Here is a 23,033-nt window from a genome sequence, read left to right on the forward strand (position 1 = left end):
TCCAATTGTTTTTGGCTCTATGGACTTCTGTCAGTTTTATGACTCAGTCACAGTTTTAGTTCTGGATGTGAAGTGTCAAGTGAGCACATTGGAGAAGCAAAAATGTTTCATTAAAACAATTAAGATAAATTGACAATGAATTAAAATTGTTTGACTTTTTGTACATGAATCTTTTATTATATAGGTTGATAGTAAATTTATGATTGCATTATAAAGACTTTGGATGATTTTGCTCATGGTTTTAGAAAAGTAAAACTCAGATTTTGAGATGAAAGCATTCCGGAGCTATCTAAATGTCAGTGAGTATGGGATTTAAATTTTCTGACTGTTGCCCAGGCAAGATCACCTCTTTCTCTTAGCCCATGCAGCCTCCCTTTCTCTTAGCCCAGAAAACATCTTTCTCTTAGCCCAAGCAACATCTCTTTCTCTTAGCCCAGAAAACATCTCTTTCTCTTAGCCCAGAAAACATCTCTTTTTCTTAGCCCAGAAAACATCTCTTTCTCTTAGCCCAGAAAACATCTCTTTTTCTTAGCCCAGAAAACATCTCTTTCTCTTAGCCTTGGCAAAATCTCTTTCTCTTAGCCCAGAAAACATCTCTTTCTCTTGGCCTTGGCAAAATCTCTTTATTTTTGACAACTGAGGGGAAAATCAAAGATTATTGTGTCCCTTCACTCTAAAGTTGAGTATGTTTTTTTTGTGATTTTGTGATTAAAGCATCATACAAATGGATAATTTCCAGGCCAGTTCAGTATCATTTATTAGTGACTGAACAAATTGAAGCTTTAATTCTGGAAGCTTAGCTTGTCTAACTGCTTCACTACAACCCCCACATACAAAATGCAGATCAAATATAATCCACACTCAGTAATGCAGAATACTTAAGGGACATTTCAATCAAATTCATTGAGTTCAGTCATCATTGAGGCAAAAAACAAAACAATAACGTGTTAAAACACACATTGTGTAATATATTAGTATTAGCACTGAGGAAATTTGCACTATTTCATACTGTACAAGCATGTGCTATTTAATTTCAAAACATTTTCACATTTTCAGTGGGATTCATGGCCTGGAAATGGCCGTCTTTAAAGACTTGTACTCCTGTGTGTTTCGACTCCTATATGCCCCACTGTTTACCCAGGAGTTAAGTCTGTCCTTTACAGTGCCGTCAATGAGGCCTTTGTCATAGTATTTATCTATCATCAGCCTGTAGCCCACTTGATAGTAGTCTGCACTGTGAACCCTGGGCTGGGTGTTGTGAGGGGTTTGCCGCTGTATTCCTGAAGAGACAAAAGAAGTAAATTAGAGTTGACCTTTCACATTTCATTTGTGATGAGCCAATATCATGATACACACAGCATCTTGGTCCACTTCGGTTTAGAATGACATAATCTAAAATTGGAGTTATGCCTTTAATTTTTTTATTATTATAATTTGAAAAAAAAAAAACACTTATACATAGCAACATAATGTGTTTTGGCCACTGAAGTTAGGACGCAATGTAGCCAGATTCTAGATGTCTCTCATGTGACACGTGGCATTGAATTACTATTAACATGATACAAGTAAACGGAGAGTGCCATTGTGTAATGGTGTGTGGAACACAAATCGAACCCTGTACATGAAAGATTCTGTACATGAGTCACCTTAACATGCACAGTTATTTTGTCATTACATTTTTAATCAGATACCGTATTTTCCGGACTATAAGTCGCACCGGAGTATAGGTCGCACCAGTCAAAAATGTTTTCATGAAGAGGAAAAAAATATATATATAAATATATATATGTTGCACCTGAGTCACAGGACCGGCCAAACTATGAAAAAAAGTGCGAGTCATAGTCCGGAAAATACGGTACATATATTATAACAGAGCAAATAGATCTACATTACCTGCATCCTGTCTGAGCGACTGTGAAGTCTCTGGATGGGCCGTTATGAATGACATCTTCAGGGTTTTCTCCACGTCTCCTTTGCTGAGGGCCTGGGACATCTCATTCCTGCACACAAATATACACTCATTTACAATACATACAATCCCTGGTGAGAAGGGAGCAAGACAATCACATACTTATCCACACACAACATGCTGTTGGACATGCCTTTAGATTCACATTAAAACATACAGATAACATGGCATTGTTCCCTTCACAATGTTTTTGTATTAAAGGAGGAATCCTTTTGAAATCCGACTGTTTTCGTTTTTTTTTTTTTTCCGTACCGACAGTACTCAGTGACCTCGAGAAACAGAGAACTTTTGAAAAATGTCTCCATTAATTCATTCATTCATTAGTTGTATTATACTTTGCAGAGATCCTGCATTGATAATTGGAGAGTTGATGTCCATGTCTTTTCAAGCACATCTGAAAGGTTATAAATGGGATGAAAGTCATGGGTGGCCAATTCATGTTTGAAAATGGTTCCTCGTATTCCCTGAACCAAGCTATCAGAATATCAGCCCGATGCAACCTGGAGTTGTCATAGTCACACCATCCATGTACACACTACCATATTCATATAGTATTTAATTAGTGAAAGCATTAAACTGTACTGTAAAATCTAACAGTGTAAAAGTAATTCCAAGGTTTCCTCAAAAAACATAAAATTTCGGAGGGACTCTTTCAGCTGGGAAAGAGCGGTGAATTTTACACACACTCTCTCACACACACACACACATACACACACATTACATACCTGCATATCTGAGACTCTGTGCTATAGCCAGTAGTGAGGGCTTGTCTATGATGTTCTTTACGGACCTTCATGCAGAGTAAAAAGTATTTGGACTTATTCAATTCTTCAAAAAGTTTTGGGTTGTTTTTCTGCAATTCTTCAGATAACTGTGGGTTGCTGGCCAAAATCCCTGAGACTTCCTTGTAGCAGGCTATGGGTGGTATGTGGTCTGCCTCCCTTATGTGTTGGTTATTTCCAGGCTGTTGATTACGTCCTGTAAGACTAAACACACATGTATTTGTTAGCATATGAGTACATTTGCTTTTACTACTACTACTACTACCCATACTAATTCTTACATGACTCATGCTACTCCAACCGTTAATACTACAACTATTACTATTACCAACTACTGTCGATGTACCGCAGAGCGGTACAAAATATGACCGCTGCCCAGTCCAGCACATTTTTTCCAGAAAAATAAGTCACGCTTGTCAAATTGTGTTCATTTCCTACTTTTTTGTGTGTTTGTAAATCAGTGTGTGCAGAGTGTGTGGTTGTTTTTGTGTATATGTGTTTTGTATGTATGGGTGCATGTGTGTGTGTGTGTATGTGTGTTTATAAGTAAGTATATATACTCTTTTGATTCCCGTGAGGGAAATTTGGTCTCTGCATTTATCCCAATCCATGAATTAGTGAAACATACACAGCACACAGTGTACACACAGTGAGGTGAAGCACACTAATCCCGGCGCAGCGAGCTGCCTGCATCAACAGCGGCGCTCGGGGAGCAGTGAGGGGTTAGGTGCCTTGCTCAAGGGCACTTCAGCCGTGCCTACTGGTCGGGGTTCAAACCGGCAACCCTCCGGTTACAGGTCCGAAGCGCTAACCAGTAGGCCACGGCCGCCCCATGTGTTTGTTTATGTGTTTGTATGTGGTTTTGTGCGTGTCGTGTGTGTGCATGTGTAGTGTGTGTGTTTGTGTGTGTGTGTGTGTGTGTGTGTGTGTGTGTGTGTGCGCGCATATGTGTGTGTCTTTATGTATGTGTACATAAATAAAGCAAATCAGGGAACCACCTACTCTTTGCGATAAGTGCCATGGGATCTTTAACAACCATGGTGAGTCAGGACCTTGATTTAACATTCATGCAAAGGAAACTGTCACTGTGTCCCTGTCACTGTCACTGTGTCCCTATCACTGCAATAGGACATTGGGATTGATATTTGTTTGGTGGCTTTTGGCCACAGGGAAGAGTGCCACCTACTGGCCAGCCACTAACGCAGCAGGATCCTACTCTTCCAAGGAGGTTTCTTATCCAAGTACTAACTAAGCCTCCTTAGCTTCAGTAATTCAGCAAAGTTATCTGCTGGTCTGGCTGCTGGCTAAAAACAAAAGGTGAAAGGCATATAGGATTCTAACTGTCTCACTGAATTGCATTATGCACACTCAATTCTCACTGGTATCTGCTAGACAACAAGGACCAAAACATGACATAGATAGTTCATAGATTTCACATGTAAAATTAATTTTATACAACCCCACCCCCATCTTGCCTGTTCATAATTCTGAGAAATTCTTGAATTGTGTGCATGTGTGCGTGTACATGTTTATGTTTATGTGTGTGTGTGTGTGTGTGTGTGTGTGTGTGGGTGGGTGGGTGGGTGTGTGCGTGCATGTGTGCCTGCGTATGTGCCTGTGTGTGTGCATGCGCATGCATGCGTACATATGTCTACTGTGTGAGTATGTGTCATACGCATGATTACTGTGAATGCATGTGTGTGCGTGTGTATCTGTTTATGCACAGGTGTGCATATGAAATGGGTTAACATGACCCCTGGAGGCAAACATACGAAAAAAATTGGTCATCCTAGGCCCTACGGTTCTCAAGATATCACAGAAAACTCTGTTGGTGTACGGTCACTAAATGTACACATAAATTATTTTATTGTATGGCCCCCCATGAACGAAAGTTCACGAAACTTGGCATGCATTCGGAGGGTGTCATAATGATCCTACACTTTCAATTTTCGTGCAGTTTTGACCATGTCAACCAGAGATATTGTGATTAAAACACCTAATTTGTTGCTTTTTAATTTTTAACTAGGTGGCGCTATACATGAAATAAGTGGAAATGGGATGGGTTGACATGGCCCCTTAAGACCAACATACAAAAAAAAGGTGGTCCTCCTAGGCCCTACGGTTCTCGAGATATTCACAGAAAACTGTGTCTGCCCTACCCTCCTTTCGGGGGGTCCAGTCCAGTGGGGAGGCTACAGATGAAAACAAAAAACGATGGTTCCATGGTACACGAAACTTGGTGGGCATGTAACCCCACATGGATAGCATGGAACCATCATTTTTCGTTTTGATCTGTAGCCCCCCCCCGCTGGACTGGCCCCCCCGAAAGGAGGGTAGGGCAGACACAGTTTTCTGTGAATATCTTGAGAACCGTAGGGCCTAGGATGACCAATTATTTCCGTATGTTTGCCTCCAGGGGTCATCTTAACCCATTCCATGTGCACACATGTGCATAAACAGATACACACGCACACACATACATTCACAGTAATCATACGTATGACACATACTCACACAGTAGACATATGTACGCATGCATGCACATGCACAAACACAGGCACATACGCAGGCACACACACAAGCACGCACACACACACACACACCCACCCACACACATAAACATAAACATGTACACGCACACATGCACACAAGAATTTCTCAGAATTATGAACTGGCAAGATGGGGTGGGGTTGTATAAAATTAGTTTTACATGTGAAATCTATGAACTAATCATGTTTTGGTACAGATACCAGTGAGAATTGAGTGTGGATAATGCAATTTAGTGAGACAGTTAGAATCATATAGGCCTTTCAGCGTGATTTATTTTTGTGGAAAAAATATGCTGGACTGGGCGGCGGTCATATTTTGTACCGCTCTGCGGTACATCTAGTTTGATTAATAATTGATAAAAAACTTTACTTCTGTAATACAACTGTATTACCTATTATACTTGTTTGTGTTGTCCCAAAATGTCGTGTTAAGAGAGAGTTGAGATGAGATGAGATACACGAGAGAAATTTCTGGTAATAAACAATTCCTGTTTTTGTAAGCAGTTCCAGTTTTTTTTTTTTTTGATGGCTAGCTAGAGATATAGAACACATCATAACCTGATCTGTGGAACATGACCTGTTGAACATGTTTCACGTTAATCTGAGAAAGCGGTTTGATTGATAAAAAGGCCTTACTCTCCGTGTTCTCCAACCAGGCCGAGATGGAGGTTTTTGTACTCCTCTCGTTGTTCATTTGTTAAGGGGCTAGAGTTAATGGCCTCCATGAAGTTGCGTCTGCCTTCCCTTCTTGTCTGCCTTGTTCCTCCACTGATGGTGAAAAGTCCTGGGTTCCTGCAGGATTCCTCATATCCTCTTTGCAGCTTCAGAAGAGGAGCATAGTTTGATATGTTCTGTTGGATCTGAGTGGAGGAACAAATGATGTTGGAACATATGCACTTCTATTAAACACCATAACAAATTATATACAAAACAAACTACATTGTGTACACACAGCCTCAATGCAACCAATGTCATTCCACCTGTCACCAGTGGATGAAAATCATATTGTATCTACACTGTAATATACCATATCATAAACAAACCTGAATAGGACTATTGGAACAGCACGGAACCCTAGAGGTGTCATTGCAAGATATTTTTTGGTATATATCCAGAAAATGTGTGCGCATTTTACTAAATTGTATGCACATTTTACTAAATCGTGTGCTTGTTTTACTAAATAGTGCACTCATTTTACTAAATTGTGCTCTCACAATTTGCGCACAATTTAGTAAAATGTGTGCACGATTTACTACATTGAGAGCACAATGTAGTAATACGAGTGTACAATGGCCTAAAAAGAGCGCACATTCTATCGATACACAAGAATATCTTGCAATGACTCCTCCTGGGCTCCGTAGAACAGAACATTTTTGGAACAGAACATTTTCCATAATCCACAGCTTTCTACAATTGGCCAGTGCTTTTTAGGTAATATACCACTCATGGAATTCTTACCAAACACAAAAAGGGAACATGAAATTTTATAAATGAATGTCAAGAATCCTGAACAGTATTGATATCAAGTTGTTCACGAGGCAGGCATCAACCACCCTATCTTACCTCCTGGTGCACCTCACTACGAAGCTTTGATGCGTCTCTTCGTAGATCATTGACATCTTTTCGGCCATGACTGGTTGCCTGAGCAACAGCATGGAATAAACAGTTCTGTCCATCTGAAAGAACTTGGCTAAATGTGCCATCTGCATTCAGAACCTCAAAATGGCCACTATATGGTTGATGTTCACCACGGATCCTTCGGCTTAAAGATGGCAGAACACCCTTTCTCCTGTGGAAAGATTTTTTTTTGTTTAGGGATGGATTAAATACAAAAACATGTATTTATTTTTTGAGCGTAAAAATTTAGGAAAACATCAACATGTAACAGGGAGCATAAATAATCAAATACATTCATACTGCATATCTTATGATCATACATTTTCTGATAACAAAAAGGTGTTATGCTTACTGTTGTGATGTGTCCTTTTCCTTAACTAGTCGAAGTGTTACATCTCCAGCTGATTTATCTTTCCCTTGGTAGTGCTCCTCAGAGAGTGGTTTTCCGTGTTCATCGGTAATAATGATGCGGATGCCTTTGCCATTGAGCATGTCACTCTTTGTGAGAATGTGAAGATCAAGCCCAGTGGCAGGTCTCTCCGAGCTGCTCAGACTCTTTGCGTAGTGTGACAGTTCACTTTTCTCATTGGTGGATAAGGACTTAGCTGGTGCCTGGCAGGCCATTCTCATTTTGTGATTTTTCTTCTGTTCATCAAAAAATGGCTTTGTTGTATGTCTACCAAGGACATTCTCAACACATCTACCAATTTTGTGGTTCACCATTGAACCAGTAGTTCGAGAAGCAATGGAAGTTATGTGTGCCACAAATGCATCAACTAATGCTTCAGACACACTGTTGGCAATTGTGTGGATGAATTTTTGTTTAAGACGCTTCACATCTTCTAACTCCTGTCTTCCATCTGAAACATACTGCTCGTCCTTTTGATTGTCCATCTGTGTCAGTAATTGAGGAACAAGTTGGTCGTTTATGATGCCTTCTGTTGGAATTGCTTTGACCATCTCAATAACTGATGTGGTGTACTCGGCTGCAAGCAAAACCCTACTAACGGTTAACAATACTCCTGATGCCTTTTGTCTCTCCAGAACACGTAAGGCAGAGTGGCTCACTTGGGAGAGGACACTGATTACTGTACGTACATTTGTGAGATCGGTCACTAGTTCTGGGATGACCTGAGTTGACATATGTGTGACTGATTCCTCAAGCCTCTTCTCACATTGGGGGTCAATTGTAAATTCATCTGGCCTTGTTTGGATCACTTCCTTTGGAATCTCCTGGCAAATTAAATGAGTGAGAGCCTCATCCAGGCCTCTGTTAGCTCTTAGTAATGAGGAGACTTTATTTTTGAACGCCGTCCTAAATATCTTTTTAAAGGCAGCCTTGAACCCTTTATCCATAGCATAGTTCACAGCAGCAAGTACTCCTTGCTTCCCTAGTTCCTGAATGGCATACTTTGCTGCTTGCTTGGCTGCCTGCTTCACTACGATAGATGTTGCTGACTTGGCACCACTTGCTATGGCCTTGGCCCCAATGCGAGCTGAGGTAAGTCCCTTGGACAGAACATTAATTCCACCACAGACCAGAGATATTCCAATGCTGATACTCTTGGAGACGGCCCACTCGGACCAACTAAAATTCCCTGTAACCATTCCGATAATGCCGCTGATCATGTCCGACACCCCCTCACTGATTAAACCCAAACCGAAATTTGTAGCCGCACCAGATGTAAAGGCTAGGACCAGTGCACCAGCTACCACTTGCAGGACACCGATGAATACACAGATGAGAGCCTGATAGGAAAATTGTGGCTTCTTTTTTATGGTAAATACAATTTTTAAACCATATTGGTGCATTTTCTCAAGCTCATTTTCCGTGATGAAATCTGTTTCTGCCAGGAGACGGGATACGGAGGATTCTTCTGTAATGGCATCTTCTCCTTTGGCCAGAACTTGTGTTAGCATGCCCAGCGCATTCTCAATGTCATTTTTCCAAAATTGAAAGATATTCATCCTTACTTGCATTTGTGTTAAGAAGTTAGCATTTTCATGGTGGGATCTAAAACTATTTTGTCTAGAGAGATTGCAGAAAATCATAGTGTTTGTTGTTTCCATCAGAAACACATCAACTAAACCCTGTGCTTCCTTAAGTAGCTGTTCTGCCTCGGCTTTGTAGCCGTCTTCACGGAGGTTGATGGCAACATATGCCTTGTTATAAAGAGCTATAGCACTGTAAAATTGATCACATTCAGCAGTGCACTGCCAGTATGCCTTTGCTCCATAACTTACTTTCTTATTCAAGAGGTGCAGGTCAGTTCTGCTTGCTGCCTGCTTGATATAATCATGGAGGTTAGTGCTTTTCCCCCGAAGAAGTGAGTCACTCCTGTGTTCTAACTGTCCTCTAAGATCTTGCATTAACTCATAAATGTCTTCGTCCACTTTGGCCCCGCGGATGCTCTTCTTATGTTGATTGAGCCATAAAGCCCATGATTGCTTCAGTGCACTGACTGCAGGATGATAATCAAATTTATTACGATAGCTCTTGAAACACTCAGGAACATCATCTATGTTCATGTCATGACAACTCAGCCTTTCTGTGTGTGTGTACTTCTTGCGGAAATCATCTAAAAATCCACAAAATGTTGAGAACAGTTCTCTTTTAAAGTCAATGACACGGAGCTCATCTCCTTCCATATAGTGTATGTGGTGCAGCTCCCTCTCTTCTCTGAGCTGCCTCATGACATCAACAGACTGGCCTTGGTACGCAGGCTGAAGCTGCTCTTGGTTGAGGATCATATGTACCATACCTGGGTTTCCTTTGCGGGCAGTGCGTCCAAAGACCTGCTTCTCTACACGTTGGCTGTTTGGAAAATATGTCAGAAGCACAAAGAGACCCCCACATCTGTTGACCTCTAGTTGGACTTGTATGTCTGTCCCACGTCCAGCAAGGTTTGTAGCAATAATGATATCTCCTCCGCTGAATGCTTGTTGCTCAATTTTATGCTTCCCGCTGATTGTGTACATGATGATTGGATGTTTCTCCTGGGTTTTCATTGCACTGTGTAGTTCATTGGCTGTATTGATATCCTCACATACAACAAGAACAACCTGTCCTCTGTCTGCAACTTTCCATGCCGTTTCACAGATTTTCTGAATCCACAGTTCCTTTCCTTCTGGTACCTGGACTGCTGGGATCTCAATCACCTTCTTTCGGCGGTGGGTTGGCATCACATAGCTCTTCGTCTCATAATGCCGGTATAGAAAACCTTTCTCAGCATCACCTCCTAATGTTCCTGTGACCCCAAATACACCTTCACCTGCGAGGTACCTTTGAAAGTAGTGGATGTTTGACATGTAGTTAGTCATAGTGGTCAGAGGTGAGATGGCCAGTTGGTGCTTCATCTCCAAAAACTGCTGGAGGCCTTCCAGCCATGATCTGCTCTTCTCCAGCACCCCATTAGACATGTCCACGGGTATGATGGCATCATACTGATGAATGTCACGGTCACCCTCCTGTTTTTTGTCACCCTCACAGGATTTCTCGATCATGTACTCCCTGCCCTCCACCATCACAATGGCTGTAAGCGCCTTTTGGATAAATAGTCGCAAATGCTGCTCCGTGTATTCCTTCAGAAAAGCTGGAATCACAATGAAATCTCTGAATTTATCAATGTTCTTTGGATCACATTGGTCTGAATACTTTATTTTTGACTTCACGTTGTCAACAGTCCAGGAAATTAAATCATTTTCAGGTATTATTTGACATGCGCAGCCCTTATCAAGGAGAAGCAGTCTGACTTCATCCTTTGAAAAGTTTGGACATACAATGTCTTCATAAACAGCAGCTTTATTGTCAACTACTGAGAAATATTCAATCGAGTCACCTTTGCCCACTTCATTTGCAAACTCCCTCAGTACTTCATACTGTTGGTCTGGTCCGATTTTGATCATGATGTTCTCCAGTGCTTTCCACTTAGCATCCCTAAAGTCCTGGTTTGCATCTTCATCTCCCATATTATGTTCAGCCTGCACCAACTCATCAATCTCATTCTGTGAGTAGAACCCAAGTTTCACTCCAAGTTGGAGTATATCCACGGTGGAAAAGTCCTCAGATTCAGAGACACCCAAAGCAGATATTGCAGTCTTGTAGAAGAGCTGGGGTGCAGTGATCCAATGGATCTCACCAGTCTCTTGCATTTCTATTTGTCGACATGCGGACACCATGGCCCAAATGCCCGCAAGCACCTGCTCCATGTGCATCAGACCACTATCGTCATCAGACAAATATGTTGTTGAATCTCCATTGTCCAGTGTCATATGGTCAACTTCATCTACAATTACCATGTCAAACTTTCTAGTTCTCCTGGTTTTTTTATCATCAAACTCTTGTCTCAATATGTCCGCAGCAAAGTCAACAACTGTTCCGTAAACTATGTCCTTTTCGTATGCATTCTCATGATTTCGCAACACAGCTGATGTCAAACCAAACATTGAATAAAAGGCACACCATTCCTTGTGGTCACGGACAGCCAGGACAGGAGAGCTTGTCACAATGTCTGGTTTAAGTCCACGGATTGCTTGTATCGCAGTAAACATGGCTAAAATGCATGTCTTTCCTTCCCCTGTGGCTATTTCTAAGAGACAGCCCTTTTCTCCTCTCGCCCGTGGCAACAGCAGTAGAAGGACGGATGCCAGCTGAGTAAGTCTAGGGAAGTAGCCTTGGACCTCAACATCAGGATGCCAGAGTCCTCCTGTATTCCACCCATGTCTTCTAGTCCTGCACTCCCTTACAGCAAGGGACATTGATACACAGATTTTCCAGAGACACGCAATGTCAGGATTATGAAAATCCATTGAGCATATCATGCTTTTCACTTCACAAATTTGGTCTTTACTTAATCTTGTTTTATCAGACACTTTGAGCAGCTCGCTTTCAACATATCTAAGCACATTCTCTATAATGGTTAGCATATCCTTTGGGTACTTTGCTTCTCTCATTTCACTAATCAGTGTATCAATGTCTTTATCAGTTTCTTTCCCCGCCTGCAGGTGTAGGTAGTACACTGGCTTTGCTTCATTGATAGCACTTACAGCAGAATCATAGCTCAGTCTGTACGTTAGCACAGTTTCCAAAATGGCTGTGACTTGGTCCCTTGGGCTCTTTGTAGTATTTTGCAGAAAAGTGATTATCTCAGTTGGTGTCCAGATGTTATTGAATAGGATGTGGCCAAGAATAACACTGCTTTCTGATGTAAGCGGAGATTCAGATGCAGTGAATCTGTAGAAGATCTTCTCAGCCAGGTCAGAGTTTTCCTTTAATAAATATGTCAGTAAACTGAGAAGAAAGTCACATTCCCTACCTAATGAGAGTTGGGAGAAGCCATCATCATCATCATCATCATCATCATCAGAATCCACTGTCAGCTGCAGCATGGCCTTCACCACATTCAGTTGCTCAATAAGGGTCAGGTCTTCAGAGCCTATAGTCTGGTCTAAGGCCAACAGAGAGGAATAGGGGAGATGATCCCCTCCAAAATACTGAATCATTAGCTCATTCTGAAGAACCTTCATCCTCTTCTCCAGATTCTGAACTTTAACATCTTCACTTTCAATGACATCAAATTCTGACAGGAGGACATCAAACATCTGTCCCACCAGAAGCTGTATTGAAAAACATTGAAAACATACTAATTAACATCATTTGGTCATACAATCATGTTTAAAAATAAGTATTCCTTTACATAAAAAGCCCATTCAAAATATTTCAAATTATGAAATTAACTGTATGAATTATGTGAAGACATAAACAGTGTAATGTAATGAGTTGCAATGTATTTTTGTTCCCATGGCCTCTAGCGAGCAGTCTGTTTATGTAGGATGTAATAGGACTATTACTTTCTATTAAGTGAATGAACACACCTGTTGTTCCTGTTGTTCGTCCCACTTTTGCACTCGTCTTAGCTGTTCTTCCCAGTCTTGCCCTCGTCTTAGCTGTTCATCCAACTCTTGTTGTCTCACATGTTTTTCCCACTCTTGGTGTTGTCTTAAATGTTGTTCCCATGTTTGCTCTTGCATCAGCTGTTCTTCCCAAACTTGCCCTAATAGCAGCTGTTCTTCCCAATCTTGTCCTCGTATCAGCTGTTCTTCCCATTCTTGCACTTCTCTCTGTCGCTCATTTAGGTCTTGCTCACATTTCTGCTGTTCTATTAGTTCTTCTCTTTGTCTAAGCTCTTCGCTTAATCCTTGTGCTCCTATATGCAGTTGTTCTGACTCATATCTCAGCTGTTCTTGATGCTCTTGGTCTTGATTCATCGGATGTCTTAGTACTTTCATTTGTCTTAGTGATTTTTTTTGTTTTCCCGATCCTGTACGCTGCTCATGATGCTCTTGCGTTAGTCTCTGCTGCTGTTCTGCTCCCTCTGTGGGCCACTCCTGTTGATGTCTCAGCTGTTCTCTTTGCTGTTTTCTGTGATGTTGATGTCTCAGTTGTTCATGTTGCTCTTGTTGCAGCTGTTGTACTTGTGCTCTTCTATGCAGTCTCGGGTGTTCTAGTTGTTCTCTTAGTTCATTTGATTGTCTATGCAGTTCTTGCTCCCATCTCTGGCGTTCTCTTGGTTTTTGTCCATGTCTCTGGCATTCTCTTAGCTCTTGTTCAAATCTTTGAGATTCTCTTAGTTTGTGTTCTGGTTCCTGTTGTTTTCTTAGTTCTTGCCCATGTCTCAACTGTTCTTGACACTCTTGCTCTTGTCTCTGCTGGTCAAATAGAAATACATTTATTAGCATATCTCGTCATATGCACTGTTGTCAAAGCAATATAAATATAATGCTATGTCATATAAAAGAGACAGATAACAATCAGTATCTAAGACAACTGGGAAGTGACACACAAACACAAGCACGTTGAATATAGCTCATTACAAGTTGGGTCAGGTATACTCCACCTTGGAGTGAGTCTGTGTAGATCGGGTGGTGCTCTGATGCTCCACCTTGGAGTGAGTCTGTGTAGATCGGGTGGTGCTCTGATACTCTACCATCCACTGTCCTCCCCTTTGCATTTCTGGTCGTTCCTCTTGTCTTCGCTGGCGTCCTTGTCCTCCATGTTGTTCTCTCCACTCTTGCTCACATCTCAGCTGCTGTTTCAGCTCCTTCTCTCGTCTCTGTTCTCTTCGTTTTAGCTTACATATGTGGCATTGTCTCAGGTCAGAGGTCGACTGCCAATCTCCAGTGGTTTCCTAGCAACATTGAGTTATATATAGAGTTACAATTGCCTGTCATTATCAAGCTAAATGCCATCCGTACGTTACCAACTTAAATCGAAACAATGTGTTTATTATATCATATATTATTTGTTATAAATTCAGTATTTGTCAACCAACCAACCAAACAAACAGACAAACAAACAAACAAACAAACAAACAAACAAACAAACAAACAATCAATCAATCAATCAATCAATCAATCAGTCAGTCAGTCAGTCAGTCAGTCAGTCAGTCAGTCAGTCAATTAATTAATCAACAAACCAAATACATGTTGCTAGATTAATAAATTAAATTAAATTTCATGCTGCACACATGTTAACGTTTCCCTTTGGCCTGCAATAATGCATGATTGGTTTCTTGTGTGTGCCTGATTGATATAGCAATACATGTTTTATATTAATTGATCTTGAACATTGTCCAAATCTAAATCTAACTGGACTGATCAACTGATCAACTGACATATTTGACATAGAATAAAGTCCAATTATTCCAGATCTTAACTGTAGCCTGCATAAGCGCTTACCTCTGCTTCTATGCAGAAATGCCATGCAGTGTCCTTGAATGGATATTTACTCCCCATGGTTCACTCTGGATGGGAAATCTATAATGAATGTCATACAGATAATACAAATGATGAATGGAAAATGACACCGTGGTTACCTAGTGGTATTATATGTTAATGTTACGGGGAAGAATGACAGTTTATGCTAACATCGTGATGAGTGAAAGTTGCGTTAAATTGCTAGCCTGGGTGTCCCCATGCTGCCTTGCGCGCGATTTGATTCACGCTGTAAGGCAGCCTGGAAACCATGGAGCAAATTTTCGCCTGAGATAGGGAACGATCACAGAACAAGGAGGAAAGCAAAACGATGATGAGCTATGCACAAACGCATTTGATAGACATCCATGGCACCCAATAAATAGCCTGGCTAGCGCCACCACTTACCAAACGTTAATTTTCTCGTATTTGAAAAAAATGCCCAGATCCGTTTATTGGGTGCCACGGATGTCTATAAAATGCGTTTGTGCATAGCACATCATCGTTTTGCTTTCCCCCTTGTTCTGTGATCGTTCCCTATCTCAGGCGAAAATTTGCTCCATGGTTTCCAGGCTGCCTTACAGCGTGAATCAAATCACGCTCAAGGCAGCATGGGGACACCCAGGCTATTAAATTGCAGCAAACCAAACAATACACAACTGCCAAACCGGCTAAACCACCAACACCAACAGAAAGCTGTGCACATCAAAGATTTAAAACTTTACCAAACGTGAATCAACACAAACACATGGAACATTTTTTAATCAGGGAAGGACGCAGTGTGTGAGTATATATGCGTATGGGTGCATCTGTGTTTGTGTGTGTGAAGTCTCCCTGCAGCACAGATTACATTAGTAATATAGTGAGTACCGTCATTTCCCAACTATTAGCCATGGCTTATACTGTACATTGATTTTAAAAACATTTCCTCAGCTACAGTGCTGGCCAAAAGTATTGGCACCCATGCTAAAGTTGACTGAAAAGAGGAATATAAAATCATCTTTTGGAAATTAATCTTAGATAACCTGGGTGTTCCCATGCTGCCTTGCGCGCGATTGATTCACGCTGCTAAGGCAGCCTGGAAATCATGGAGCAAATTTTCGCCTGAGATAGGGAACGATCACAGAACAAGGGGGAAAGCAAGACAATGATGAGCTATGCACAAACGCATTTGATAGACATCTGTGGCACCCAATAAACGGATCTGGGCATTTTTTTCAAATTCGAATACGTTTGAAAAATCAAATGCGTTTGTGCATAGCTCATCATCGTCTTGCTTTCCCCCTTGTTCTGTGATCGTTCCCTATCTCAGGCGAAAATTTGCTCCATGGTTTCCAGGCTGCCTTAGCAGCGTGAATCAATCGCGCGCAAGGCAGCACAGAGCTGCCAACTCTCACGCATTGGCCGTGAGACACACGCATTTGATTAGTTTCACACGCTCACACGCCACATCCCCGATTTCTCACGCTGAAGTGTCAACCCGGTCGGTCAGATGCCTGAAAAACCTGTTGAGCCACTGATCGACTGGTTATGCTTTCAGAGACGGCAAGAGCACCCCCTGTCTGTGGAATTTATACTTGGAGAAATGTTCTCTCATTTACGATGCTACTTCAGAAGCCATCCCAGGCGCATTTCCCCCGCATTTCCCCGGCTTCAGGTATGCTTTGAGTATTATTGAGTATTTTTCACGCTGAAGTGTCAAGCTAGTAGGTCAAATACCTGGCAGATGAGTTATCACACATCACGTGAACGAGCGGAATCTAAGCTTTCCAATGATATTAGCGCCAACTTGCTGTGATAAATGGTTCGCGAGAAAATTAACATTGAACCGACGTGCAATTTAGGCTAATCATATTTGCATTTTGCACACAGTGCACACCCATTACTCTCGGTTAAATATCTCACTGACCCTTCACACAACACGTGGCAAACCCAATATCACAATAAACAGCAAACCATACCGAATACGAGGATATAAAGCATGCCTCTGCAATAAGTGGTTCCTGAGTAATCCGGTTTTGAAATTGCAACACATTTCTACATAGCCTCATTATGCAATGCATTATGGATTCCAATTATAATGTATTCTAATGTAAACTATTTGTCAGTACATACATTTTTATAAATTGCTCAGCCATAGATTATCCCACTATCATGGTTCTTATATTGTCAGGTTCCAGCCAATCCCACTACAGATAAATGAATATATTTATATTGGCATGCTTCCTAGTGACATTAATGCAAAAATATGAAGAAAATCAAATAATGAGACACAAATATTGATATAAAGCCTGACATAAGCCATATGCAAACATTCACATCATACGTTCCGAGATATGGGTACATCCTGAAAAAGGAAGAGCATGTAGGCTATAGGCTAGATGGTCATTACAATGACCAATATTATCTTAAATGAACTAGCTGAATAACACAGGTGACCACTTCTGCATAATTTCATGGAGTGCTGAAATGTACACACATTTTTGAAAATTTCTGAACTGTGAAATGTAGCATATGTTTTGTGGTTGTGAATTTATTGCAATATCACCATAACTATTCCACCTGTGTGTGCATGGTTATAATTCTGAAGTGCAAAATAGCTTAGGCTACAGCACACATATTTCCATAAAAATAAGCAAGTCTGACCTCTGAATTTATTTTGAAAGTGCACCTGATTGATGCATTTAAAAGTTAAAATATAGGCCTACAAACATTTCTTAAATTCTTACAAAACACCCACCAACTTTTTAAAATTGTTAGTTTGGAGCCCCCCACTTTTACCGTGCGAAATACCAGTGCTGTTTTCAGCATCTGTTTAATGCTTCATTGTCATTTTCATTGGATTCTCCCATTTGCATGTAAATCGCTCGTAAGCTTTTTTTTTTGTTACACGCATTCTCCCATTCCGCTTCTGTCACACACACAGTGACAAGCGCCAAATCCCCCTCAGTGTTGAAGAGATCAGTCGTCCCCCTCACTTTTGATAAGGAAAAAAGCCATATAGGTATGCCAAATAAATAATAACCTAGGTTTACACTTGGCTATGTAAAACTCCCCATTAACAGCATCACGCCACTAACCACAGCTAAGACTGCACAATCTCGTATTCACTCTGTTGGGTATCTGAAGCCAGTTTGTCTATTTAGATACTGTAAATCCACAAATTATGGCCGGGGTCTTAAGACAAAGTACAGGCCTTTAGGGGCAGGATTGTATTCGAGACAGCCCTTTATTTCTTATGCGAGTTTTATTTTGAGACATGCATTTCTTGGAGCGGCATACTGGTAGGCCTTCAAAAGCATGACATTTTCGGTTTAATTTAATTTACTTTTGGACTGTTTGATTATATTGTTAAATGTTGGGACTGATGGGCACTGAAATCTGGGGAGGTATTTGATGATCACTAATACGTTCCATGTTGAAAGAGTGTCGGGATTTCAAACAAACCATCCACTTTCATGCGTTCATTGAACGTCCGCGGTGCTGTAATGGAAACCTTATTGCGTAGCCAAGTAGCCTAGGCCTATATATTGAGTTATTTTTAAATTATGTATGATTTACTTTTTATTAATTTCGTAGGCTGGCTTTATTTTGTTATATAGAAGTATCTAAATAACCTGTTAAAATGTAACAGAATTCAGGAAATTGCATCTAGTCCAAAAAAAATGTCCTGGGGGAGGACCCTCATACCCCCCACTGAAATGTCCCACCCACTTTCAGAATGCCTCCGATGCCCATGGTCCTAGTGGTAGATCCCTTTGATACCAATGTTAATTAAACTCTGGGACCCTGGTCCCAGGGATGGATTACTGCACGGGCCTACTGGGCCCCAGGCCCAAGCCTTTGCATGGAATCATTGCCTCAATATCAACTATGAATCTGATTGAATTTAGTATTGGCCATCCCCAAAATGCACCAGAATAGGAAATCACATCAAACAAATTAAAAAAATTCTGGGGGAGGACCCCCAAACCCCCCTTCCACATATGCGACAATTAGTGGGGAGCTCTTAATACATCTGAGCCCAGGGGCCCGACAGTTCATAATCCGTCCATGCCTGGTCCCTACACCTAAGAACCACTGATGTACAATTTTTTTTACTGTACGGTAATAATGCTGAATGAGCCAAACAAAAATTTCCGCAGCAAAATTTTGGTTGGACCCACCAAATCTCACTCCAAGGTTTTTTGAAAAGTTGGCAGCCCTGGCAGCATGGGAACACCCAGGCTAGATCTTAGACCTTGGCATGGAGAGATTGGCATGGGTGTTATTTCAGTTAACCTATTAGCTGGTTTGATTGCATTGAGCTCAATGAGCATCAAACCAGCTAATAGGCTAACTGAAATAACACCCATGCCAATCTCTAGGTATGGTGAAGGGTATGTGATGATGTGGGGCTATTTTAATTCCAAAGGCCAAGGTAACTTTATCATGATGCACAGTATTCTGGATCCATGAAATAACTGGCCTTTAAAAATAAAAATCTGCCTGTCTCTATGGGAATTTAACATAGGGGTGTCAATACTTTAACATAGGGGTGTTAATACTTATGACCCCTGTATTTTAAGGAAAACATTTATTTATTTATGATACATTATTCATTCACTAAGAAAATTGGTGTCCTTAAAGGTTAGATATTTCCTCATTTTTCACTTAAGGCATTAAGATCAATTTCCAAAAGATGATTTTATATTCCTCTTTTCAGTCAACTTTAGCATGGGTGCCAATACTTTTGGCCAGCACTGTATGAGGTTAATACACAGGGACAGTTAATATGTTTTTGTTTCTTTTACCTGGCATAAAACACTGTCCTGCGGCTTTTACACAATGTGGCTAATACACAGGAAATTACTGTAGTGAGTCCTATCCTAAATATAGTAAGAAGGGAAATGGTTCATCACAGCTTCCCCACAAGGTTGATCATTATAACACTGTTAAAATAACTATTCCCCACAAGGTTGATCATTATAACACTGTTAAAATAACTATTCCAGTAGTTATCTGGGATTGGAACCAGAACAAAACTGCATTTTCTGTATTTTGTGTCTATAAAGCTCTGCTCATTATAAAATTGAGCCAAAAAATATAGAGACGGCAATGTGTTTGTGTGTGTTTGTGTGTGTTTGTGTGTGTTGATATTGTGTCTTTGTGTGTTTTTAAATAGAAGTATACTCACAAGTGTAGTTTCTTGGGTTTAAACTGAAGCACTGGGTCCTTGGAGGCGCTGGTGCTGTACTGTGCTGTGCTGTACCATGCCCATGTCATGCCCAGAACACCAACAAGGCAGTGAATCACACAGGACATTGATGCATTTCCGGCGGGGTTTTCCAGATGAAAAAAAGAAGGCACACATCCAATCAGTGACCTGTGTGGGAATGGGGGCTGCATGTGGACGAGTGACTCAGAGAGACTCCAGCCACTGGAGATCCTGTGTTTAGATTTACACCCCAGATTCCTTTCCCAACCATGTGACTTCTCAGCAGTCACTGCAGTTCAGGAAATGCTTATGTACTAGGCCTACTGTCTCTCTCTCTCTCTCTGTGTATGTGTGTGTGTGTGTGTGTGTGTGTGTGTGTGTGTGTGTGTGTGTGTGTATGAGAGAGAGAAAGAGAGAGAGAGAAAGAGTATGTGTGTGAGTGTGTGTGAGAGAGTAGAGTATGAGTGTTCTTGAGTGTGTGTGTGTGTGTGAGTGAGAGAGAGAGAGAGAGAGAGAGAGAGAGTTCTTGAATGAGTTTGTGTGTGTGTGTGTGTCTGTCTGTTTGTGTGAAAGAGTGTGAGAGTGTGTTCTTCAGTGTGTGTATGAGTGTGCATGAGAAAGTAGAGCATGAGTGTTCTTGAGTGTGTGCCTGTGTGTGTCTGTGTGAAAGAGTGTGAGTGTTCTTCAGTGTGTGTGTGAGTGTGCGTGAGAGAGTAGAGTATGAGTGTTATTCCGTGTGTCTGTGTCTGTGTGAAAGACTGAGAGTTGTTCAGTGTGTGTGTGTGTGAGTGTGTCTGTGTGTGTGTGTGTCTGTGTGAAAGAGTGTGAGAGTGTGGGTGTTCTTCAGTGTGTGTGTGTGTGTAAGAGTGTGAGAGTCTGGGTGTTCTTCAGTGTGTGTGAGAGAGAGTAGAGTATGAGTGCTCTTCAGTGTGTGTGTGTGTGTGTGTGTGCGTGTGTGTGTGTGTGTGTCTCTAACCCTTGTTCCATGTTACTCTAATTCTCTCCAACTCTAACTTGCCCCAGTGAAGGATTAGGGCCTAGTGGCCGGTTGCACAAAGCACCTTAAGTTAAGTTTTTCCCTTAAAATCTGATTTAAGGGTCCCTTAAAATAAAAACGGTTGCACAAACACCCTTAAGTTTTCTCCTTAAGGGTTCCTTAACATTTTCCCTTAGTATTTAAGGGTTTGTCCTTATCTTGTAAGAAATCCCTTAAACTGTTGCACAAAAGACCTTAGTAGTCTAACTAAGGGGAAAACCCTAAGGGACATCTGACTCTACCTTAACCATATTATTAACTGAATTGATGCTGATAAATGAAGTTTATTAACTACTTTTGACCATTCAAAATAAAACCTCTCTGTTAATATGCTTCCTCTGTCAAATAGAGAAACATGCCGTATTGTTATTGTTTGGTTTACGTAGGCTAACGTTAACAATTCATGTGGATGTCTTGTTAACCTATGAGCTTCGGTTCGGTTCGCTAGGCAAAACGTTGGTGCACTGATGACAGTCAGGATCATTTCTAACTTGTCAACTAGTATTGTTCAGTTCATGTATATAACATGTTTTACTTGCTACCTGGATAATTTCCGCTAATATTATTAAGGTAAGATGAATGATAAGATATAAGCAAAGATCCTTGATTACTAGCTCCGCTTTAACCCTCTCTGATATAAGCACTGTGTTCGGTGGGTTAACTAACGGCATCGCGGCAAAGGCAGTTAGCTAGGCTACAGCTGTTGAACAATCTCCGTGGAAACTATAGAATTTTCATGCCGGAAAATCCCTTTCAGTGCAGTAAATCCCTTATCGTTTCTCCTTAACTAAGGAAACATTTTAAGGTGTTCTGTGCAACACCCTTAAGTAAATCCCTTACCTGAGGAGAAATTAAATCTTAAGGGTCATACTTAAGGGAAAAAACTTAAGGTGCTTTGTGCAACCGGCCACTGTCCTTTTGCACAAAGGGGTTCTGTGTTTTGAAATGTAGAAGAACCTAGAGTTGTTTCCGAGATTGAAATTAGATGACAGTAGCTAATTTCATATGTCATCATGAACTATTCCCAGGGCCTAGACCAGAGTGCGAATTACCCCACCATAATTGGGGGGTACTGCTCCTTCACTTCTTCTATGACCATCATGGTCCACTACCATATCAATCCCCACCGTGATCACCAAGTGCAACATGTGTTATGCAACACACGTACAAGGTCTAAACATGCGACACACTGATAATCAGTACTAGGCTGCAGAATATCTCCTCGTTCTTATATCCTGCGGCCTGCTCATTCTGTGTCTCTCCTGTCTGAGCACCCCTTTCCTTAACACATATGAACAGTGTATAAAACCTAACTGCACCTACACTTTTAATGTAATTGTTTGTAGATCTTAGTGTTAATATTTCCTGCTTACTCTTTTAGCACCAAAAAAGTGGCAGATGTCTGTGTGCCCTTTCCTTCTCCTCATAGTGTCTCTTTGAATACAATTTCATTAAGATAGTATCAGGGTTCTCAGACTAAAGGCATACTATGCAGGTTTTTTAGCTTAATATGCAAGTTTTTTAGCTAAATATACCTTCATTTACCAGCTTCAGAGTCATTGGAATGGTTATATGACTTTTTTCGGGTTGAATGGTGGCCGCCTCGGTTCCCCCTAGCGCCTGTGAGCAGAAAAACCACCCTTGCAACTGTGGGCTGGCGGGCCGATGGCCTCAGTGTCAGGAAGTATAACGAGTGTAACAAATTGCTTTACTGCATTCAAATACACATACACGCCAGGCACCGGCTAGAAAAAGGTAGCGATGGAGTTTCTCAGACATTCGTCATGACAGAGCAAGCGAAAAATAAGCAAAACCCCCCCAAAAAAACAGTAAGGAAATTGCCAATACTGAATAGTTTACCTTTAAACTACATTTATTGAGCTAAAAATATTAAATAATAGAATGTAAAAACAATACCAACCAATTAAAAACAAACTCAAATACTAGCACATACTATTTAGTCTAGGCTACTTGGGTCTTTTTATGTTTCTACAGGTTTTACTGATGTTATGTAGCCTAAAACACAGGATCTGTGCCAAACTAATTTCAAAAGGGCACAATAATTTATTCAAGATAAAATGACAATAATTATAGGCTATGGAGTTCATCTTCTTGGAAATGACAATCGATT

At 41.0% G+C, this 23,033-nt stretch overlaps 1 protein-coding gene across 2 annotated transcripts; it reads right to left on the reverse strand.

The window, feature by feature from the left end:
- Window positions 1-729: 729 nt before the first annotated feature.
- Window positions 730-19,951, reverse strand: LOC143100067 (uncharacterized). Of its 2 annotated transcripts, none has more exons than XM_076263006.1 (10): window positions 19,846-19,951; window positions 14,655-14,732; window positions 13,814-14,104; window positions 12,792-13,622; window positions 7,270-12,533; window positions 6,864-7,089; window positions 5,937-6,160; window positions 2,695-2,955; window positions 1,894-2,000; window positions 730-1,280 (listed from the first exon to the last, which is right to left on the reverse strand). In XM_076263006.1, exons 2-10 carry the CDS (start codon window positions 14,709-14,711, stop codon window positions 1,063-1,065), a joined length of 7,479 nt encoding a protein of 2,492 aa, XP_076119121.1. In that variant the 5' UTR covers window positions 14,712-14,732; window positions 19,846-19,951; the 3' UTR covers window positions 730-1,062. The 2 variants fall into 2 exon arrangements, with proteins under 2 accessions (XP_076119121.1, XP_076119120.1); XM_076263005.1 differs by having other exon boundaries at window positions 12,792-13,625.
- Window positions 19,952-23,033: the final 3,082 nt, after the last annotated feature.

Source organism: Alosa pseudoharengus, unplaced genomic scaffold, assembly GCF_046254945.1.
Source record: "Alosa pseudoharengus isolate Yale_2024_CS ecotype anadromous, Long Island Sound unplaced genomic scaffold, YU_APseudo_1.1 YU_APseudo_1.1_scf_3, whole genome shotgun sequence".
In the NCBI taxonomy this organism is placed as follows: Eukaryota; Metazoa; Chordata; class Actinopteri; order Clupeiformes; family Clupeidae; genus Alosa; species Alosa pseudoharengus.